The following is a 7,888-nucleotide window of genomic DNA, read 5'->3' on the forward strand; positions in this document are numbered from 1 at the left end:
CAGACCTTTGTAATGTGCTTTGAGAACTCCACGGTGACAATGATGGATAGCAGAGCGGTTGTGTTTTTCGTAGGGATTTGCATATCTGCATGCTCTGAGGAGGAAGATGTTGTCCAGGAAATAAATCATAAATCAAGAAAACTCTCTTGACGGTGATCTTGAATCCAACCAATGAGCAAACTTGCCCTTAATCAGTTTGAACAGTCTGAGAAGCAACACATTGTTCCAGGAAGAGCAGATCAACGCGATTCTTCAGTACTGCTGGACTGGTTGTACAGTTCATTAGAGAAGTCAGTGAAGATTGTGGAGGGTGTTCGTAGACTTTGACACAATGTTAGTGTTTTGCTTCCGATTAAGGAATCTGCAGCTAATCAGTTATTCACCCACTAAGATCCATCTTATTCTGATGTATATTATTATTCAAAACAGTTAAAAATTTCCCAGCACCAACTGACTAGTCTGTCACCAGCCATGATGTCCCTATTCAACTGGCACAGACAGCCTCCTCATCAGTAGCACACAGCAGAGTGGGGTTGGGAACAGGCAGTACGGTGGTAGATAGGACAGGGAGCAGAAAAAAGAGCAACAGGTCAGGTAAGGACACTCAGGGAGGGTGTGGAGCTTATGTGCAGCATGTCTGCCATAAAGGTTGCCTCCCTACTACATTCTGTTCCTGATGGCATGGCTTTCATTGTTACTTAAAAGTTGCCAAAAATGTGATGTGGTGCCACAAAGAGTTTGAATGCTTTTATCAACCCTGAAATGCTTGAAATCTTGCAATTCTTGTATGTCTTTTGTTCTTCTTTATGCATTTATTTATTTTTTTTTCAATGAGCGATTTAACTAGTGTTGCTACATTACTTTTGATTTCTAGCAATAACTAATTGCCTCTAATTATGTGTGTGTGTATGGAAGCTGGTAGGCACTGGGTTCCCTGTTTTAGTACTTTCAGCAGATAACAGGGAGTCAGTGAATTTGTGAAGCAAGTCAAGGAGTCCTGGCTGAACTGCTGAAAGAAAAGGGAAACAGTGATCTAAAATGAAGAACTAGATGGAAACTCCAGTTCAATGATCTCGAATAGCTCCTGGTTGAGAAGGGAACCCAGGCTACAATGGTCAAAGGGCTTCACTGCACAAATGGGCCAAGTACAACGTGGTATTGTTTTTCAGAATGAAACTTTTATTGTTGCAAATTCTCCTTCCTCAACCTAAAAGAAAAATGCAATCACATACGTTTTTTCTTCAGAAAAAAACTGTTGAACTATCCCAAGGTTGGTTTTTTCTTCAGTAAGACTAGTGTCTTTTTCAGAAGATTTTAAAGTCAAATGAATGGAGAACTATATGCTATATAAAGTAACACTGGTATTCTTTGGAACTGTGATGTAAAATGTATAGTTCAAGAATGACTCATTCAAGCTTCTGCCCTATTCTTTCATGGTTCTGTAGGCAAAAGACATATTGCAGATTGCTGCATAATTACAATAATGTCTTTGTTTATGTGCATGCTGATCATGTCCCACTTAACATTTGAGTCTAATTAACAGCATACTCTTATACATCACTTTTTTCTCAGAATGTCTCAAAGCGCTTTCTTTGCACAGGAGATTGATATCATCATCCCCTTTTCAGAATGAGAGGAAAGCTTGAGGTAAAGGAACGACAGTCGTTTGCCCGAGGTACTGAGCCAGCCACTGACAAACTCAGGATTAGAATTAGGTTTCTTGAGTCCAGTTCATGGCCACTCCTCAGTCATCTGGATGCTGATCCACCTGCTCTGGTAAAAGATAAGCTTTGGGAATATCGCTTGTGACTTTCATGCTGTACACCAGATGTCAAGTTATGCTCAACTTTCACCGCAGTATCAACTTATCTAAATTCACTTTTATGATGCTTAAAGTAATCTTCCTGCCCTGAAGAACCCATTAGTTGTGAGCTCTGTTGGCAATGGTGGGTCATTCCTGCTGGATGGCCTTCAGCCCTACGAGGGAGATTTTCTGTATCAGTTGCCTCCTGTTGTGCCCTTAAAGAGATGTGAATTATGAGACAGCTGTCATGTAGGGTGGTATCTCAGCCCTGTCAGGAGAAAGTGGTTTTATACTACCTCTGAATAGATCTGTGCTGATGTGGCGGAGGGTTGCGGGCCTGGGGAGAGGCTGTTAGTTTCACATGAAAGATTATGTTGTCCTCTGCAGCTTGGGAGTGGCCTCTGCTTCCTTCCATGTATCTATTCAACAGGGTATCAACTGCTGAATAGATAAATACCACTTCCCAATGGGGCTATTGGCATAAAACTGTTCCTTGATGGTAAGTCTTAGGCTTGTTATACATAAGCTCATGCTATAACTGTTACCAATCTTTTTCCACCTGCTTGCATTCTATTGTTTTCACCAATCACTGTTTTACTGCCAAGGTCAGAAAATATACAATATTTCCTGGCAATAAACAAGGTCTGTAATGGTTCCAAAATATCTGCATGTGCTCTCTTTAAAGAAAAAGAAAATATTATAAGGACTACAGAGTTTGGTCCAGAGAGAATAATTCTGCAGGTTGACTTCCAGTTTAGTTTAATTAATTATTCAAATGATACATGGATTAGTACATTTACAGCACAGACTGTAATACCAATGCTCCATCGCTGTTATTTGGGCATAAGACAAACTGGATTGATTTAGTCATCTTCCTAGTTGGGTATCATATCTCTGGCAGTGTTCTGCAACAGACACTGCAGAAAGCATGCAACAAACCTGAAGACAAAGGTTTAAGAAATAACTTGCCCACAGTACAAAGAGGCTAGGAAAGAAATTAGTGAGTGGTTTCCTAAGATAATGAAGTATGATTATTTGCATCCTTTCTGAGGGGAAAAATGTAACTAATGGACAAGAATATTTTATACGGATGGTCTCATTATGCATAATATTCCCAATGAGGGCATACTGGTGATTCCTGTAATCACTTTATAATATCTTTCATATTTTGTCTCTATCTCTTCCTTCTGCATTTTCACATCTTTGCTGTTTTGGGCACCACTGCACATGCACAATGAGCAATATCTTCTTCCTAAGTGGTTACAATTAGTTGACCCCCTGACCCTCCAGCAAAGGGGGACTAAAGGTTCCTTGCAATGCACTTTGTTTTACATTTGTTAGCACTGACTTTCATTTCTCATCACATTGGCCTATGCTCACGTTTAATTTTAATTTAATTTAATTTAATTTTATATCTCTCTCTAGAATTCCTCAAAGTGTTTTGTAGTTGTGGCTAATCTAAATGTTGCCACCTTTCATTGTCTTTATCCACGTAACTGATAGATATAAGCTGATTTTTATAACAGATATTTTATAACAGGATATCTTACTATTTGAACTTTTGCTCTATTACAAAAGCTCAAAAGCTTTAGTCCTAGTGGGTTTTTTGTTTTGTTTTAAAATATATTTAAAAAAAGGCATTTTCACTTGAAAAACATGACTGCAAACAAGCTGTTTCAAATGATTCATACAGGATCCACAGTAGGATTTTTTTCAAATGATTTTTATTTAAAAATATTTCTACTAGCATTCATGATAGTAATAATATAAAACTGCTGCTCTACATAGCACAATGGTGGATTCTTTTAAAAAGGCAATGCATACATCTTTGTATATACATATATAGTAAAACATAATGTATGATGCAGGTCTTGGTGAATGTCGCCCTCTTGAATATGCATCATGTCAGTTTTATTAATGCCAAAGAATGTATTTATTGTCAATGAAATACTCAAGGGCAAGGTATGCTTGTTAATTATGCCCTTAAGAATCTGGTCTAGCAGATACAGTGCAAGTAAAATGACTAGATTAGGCCTGGCACCTCAAATATGGTAACAGATGATCTTTATTCTCCGATATGCTCAGAAGATTTCTAAAATATTTGGTGATGGCTAAAGGATCCCCTGATCTTCCAAGAAGAGCCTTGTCATGGTGCTGATGGGGGGTGGGGGTGGAGGGAAAGCATAATGTAGCACCGTAGAGACAGCTGTTGCTGCTAGTTGGCACTGATTTATTATAGTTTGAAATTAAGCTTACATTTCCAAAGTTTCCTGATAGGTTTTCCTTCGTAGACATTCACCCTTTCTTTCATTACATTCATAAAATCTAAAGGCAGAAGTCAAAGCTTTAAGACACTTGCTTATTTTTAAATGTGCATCTGCTCAGCTTAAGTGAAAGACCTCTTAATGGTCTGATGTTTGTCAGTTTTTTGTTTTCTTGTACCTGTGGGAGCTGGCCTGCCATAAGTGTGGTAGTGGGTCTGACGTATCTTACAGAGCATCTTGATCGCCAGTAGATTGTGTGTGGAACGAACTGGAAGACTCGGTGTGATAAGTAATGTGAAATCCACAGCGTTTACAAAGCTTTCCAGTTAAGGACCAGCTCTTAAAAAGCAGGTGAATGTACTTCTTGAATTTTTCTCCCATAAAGAAATATATAACTGGATTGACACAGCAATGGAAAAAGCTTAAGGTTTCAGTCACTTGCATTGCATAATCCAAATTTGTGCTGATTTGACACCCTGTAATAACACCTATGTCTACTAGTGACTGTAAGAGAAGCACAATGTTGAAAGGGGTCCAAAAGATAAAAAACACAACCATAACAGTAAAGATCATCTTCACGGCCTTATTCTTTTTCTCATTTCTACAACGCTGTAAAGTCCCAATTATCATCGAATAACAAAAGCCCATAACTATTAAGGGGACCAAGAGCCCTAGTAGGTTGATTTCCAAAGATGAGAAAAGTTTCCAGGTTACAGAGTTGGCAAGGTACTTTGGTTTGCAGGTAGTATAGTTATGTTCATTTACAGAGTCATTAAATATCAGTTCTGGAATTGAGGCTAAAATGGCTACTACCCATACAATAGCACTGGTAAGAATGCCATAGGTAACAGTCCTTGCTCTCAAGGCAAAAATAGCATGAACTATGGCCAGGTATCTGTCTATGCTCATGAGCATAATAAAAAAGATGCCACTGTAAAAGCCAACCAGATAGATCCAAGAAATAATTTTACACCAACTGCCCCCAAAAATCCATTGGTCCACTGCATAATAGGACCAGAAGGGAAGGGAGAACACAAAGAGCAAGTCTGAGATTGCAAGGTTGAGCAGGTAAACATCACTCATACTCTTCAGTCTCTTGTATTTGAACAGGACCACAATAACCAGAGAGTTCCCCACCAACCCAGACAGGAACACCAAAGTATACAGAATGGGCAGGAACACTGAGCCAAAGTGCCGAACACCTTCTTTACCGCAAGGCTTTGGAGCATCATTGTAATTGTCACTGTAATTGTAGTCATATCCAGGGGTGCTGAATGTGTTGAGTATGTCGTGATATTCATAACTCATTTTCTAGCTCCTGGGGATGAGAGGATACCAATGTTAATGAAAGTCAATTTTGAAACGAGAATTCTTTGAAAAGAACTCAAAAAGCAAAGAATTATTGAAAGGTCTGATGTACTGCATCAGAGTTTGGAACAGCCTACGTTCCAGAAAAATAATAAGGCTTTACCAAATATTTTGGTACAGAAATGTGAGTCTAAGAAAGGTTTGCTGAAATGTTAGTTGTCACTACATGCACCTTACCATATCATATAAGATTAGGACATATGATGAGATTATCATTCCTTCCTGAAATAAACGCAATGAGGAAGGCAGAGTTTTATTATGTAGTAAGAATGTAAGAAATGATTGTTCAGACCACAAGCAATTGCATCATAGAAGATGCAGTTCTACATCCAAATGAAAAATAGCCAAACTCTTATTATTTCCATCAGGTTGTTACTCATCAAACTTCCATGGAATAAAAACTGAGTAAAATATAAACAACGACCTCAGAAATGGAGTTGTTCATTTGAGTTCATTTGTGCCCTTACTAAATTACACCCACAGGTCACAACATCTCACTTGCAGCGCATTTCTTCAGTAAGTAGTTTTTTATAGGGTGAACTGAATAGGGATTTCTTTCATATGCAAATATTTTAAAATATATCTATTTGTAAGATTTCACAGCACAGTTAATGGATATAGCCTAAAAATGCTGCATATAAATGTACACAGTAGCATTTTACTTTAGAGCAGATATTATTTTTCAAAGCTTTTTGCAAACATAAATGGAGTCTTTCTACATTTCCCCATGTATTTTAAAAGGAGAAGCAGAACAGTGATGTACACAGTGTAACATTACGCTTTACAGCACATAGGATTTTTCAAAGCTTTTTGCAAACATGAATTACATTAAATTTCCCCCCACTCGTTTAAAAAGAGAAGCAAAAGAAGAATGAGGTTAAATCTGGTATATAAATGAGGTTTATGAGGTTGCACAGTAAACTAATGATGAACTAAATATTTAATGCCTGATGCATGTTGCATGTTCCAGGTGCACAACAACTTTCCAACCTGCAGTTCAGTTGTAATTCAGTTAGGCTCAAGTAGAAATCTATTAAGCTCAAGTAGAAATAACATAAAGCTTCAAGGAAGAAAACTTTTAAGCTAGCAGTCTAGGAATTTCTTGCAGAGCTACAGTAAATAAATGCTAAACAAGACTTAGCTGGGAGCACATTGCTTGGATTCATACACATTTTAGTTACCTTTAGAATGTTTAGTCTAGTTTTTATTTAATTTTTTATAAAGAGAGTAAATGCAAGAATTTTATTACACAGATGTTTGAAAATTCATCAGTTTCAAAGGGATGGAACCACAGACAGCAAATGCATTAATGTACCTGTGTAATTGCATAATGCACTTATAAATACATAGCATTCTAAATATACAAAATCACTTTTCCTCCAATTGCATTTTGCAAATTTTACCTTTTTTCCCCCTCCCCAATTGATTTGGAGAAGCGTCTTTGCCTGAAGGTGCAGGCGTCTCCTGCCTTCTCACTGGGTGACTTGATCTGTGAAGCACTGCATTTACAATGATATAATCTGTGAGGAAGTACAAGGTTTTCACTGTCTAATGATATGTTTCTCTGACAGTTTGCAGGGCTATCATTTGTGAATGGCAGGGGAGAGCAATATGGGAAGTGATCTTATTTTTTTTATAGATCATTCTCTTCTCTTTTAATGTGGATTGTTTCATGGCTTGAATAACATGGCATTGCATTAACATGTACCATCTCCTCTTTCTCATGATGGTGTAGACTGCTTTTGCATATGATCACATATGGTTTCATTGGTGATTAAGAATATAACTTCTGTGGAAAAATAATATAAAATTAGTGTTCATTTGTAGGCTGTAGTGTGATATACATGATTGTCTGGAAGTTGTTAATCATGCTTCCACCTGAGTAGTTCTTCTCTGCTTCTTTTCTTATTCATAGATTCATAGATGTTAGGGTCGGAAGGGACCTCAATAGATCATCGAGTCCGACCCCCTGCATAAGCAGGAAAGAGTGCTGGGTCTAGATGACCCCAGCTAGATACTCATCTAACCTCCTCTTGAAGACCCCCAGGGTAGGGGAGAGCACCACCTCCCTTGGGAGCCCGTTCCAGACCTTGGCCACTCTAACTGCGAAGAAGTTCTTCCTAATGTCCAATCTAAATCTGCTCTCTGCTAGCTTGTGGCCATTATTTCTTGTAACCCCCAGGGGCGCCTTGGTGAATAAATACTCACCAATTCCCTTCTGTGCCCCCGTGATGAACTTATAGGCAGCCACAAGGTCGCCTCTCAACCTTCTCTTGCAGAGGCTGAAAAGGTCCAGTTTCTCTAGTCTCTTCTCGTAGGGCTTGGTCTGCAGGCCCTTGACCATACGAGTTGCCCTTCTCTGGACCCTCTCCAGGTTATCCGCACCCTTCTTGAAGTGTGGCGCCCAGAATTGCACGCAGTACTCCAACTGCAGTCTGACCAGTGCCCTATA

At 38.6% G+C, this 7,888-nt stretch overlaps 1 protein-coding gene across 1 annotated transcript; it reads right to left on the bottom strand.

Annotated features, from left to right (window-relative positions):
• Nucleotides 1-3,474: 3,474 nt before the first annotated feature.
• Nucleotides 3,475-6,975, bottom strand: CCR4 (C-C motif chemokine receptor 4). The gene is made up of 2 exons (XM_006263061.4): nucleotides 6,840-6,975; nucleotides 3,475-5,386 (listed from the first exon to the last, which is right to left on the bottom strand). The coding sequence occupies exon 2, from the start codon at nucleotides 5,374-5,376 to the stop codon at nucleotides 4,294-4,296; it is 1,083 nt and encodes a 360-aa protein (XP_006263123.1). The 5' UTR covers nucleotides 5,377-5,386; nucleotides 6,840-6,975; the 3' UTR covers nucleotides 3,475-4,293.
• Nucleotides 6,976-7,888: the final 913 nt, after the last annotated feature.

This window comes from Alligator mississippiensis, chromosome 5 (genome assembly GCF_030867095.1).
Source record: "Alligator mississippiensis isolate rAllMis1 chromosome 5, rAllMis1, whole genome shotgun sequence".
Taxonomy (NCBI): domain Eukaryota; kingdom Metazoa; phylum Chordata; order Crocodylia; family Alligatoridae; genus Alligator; species Alligator mississippiensis.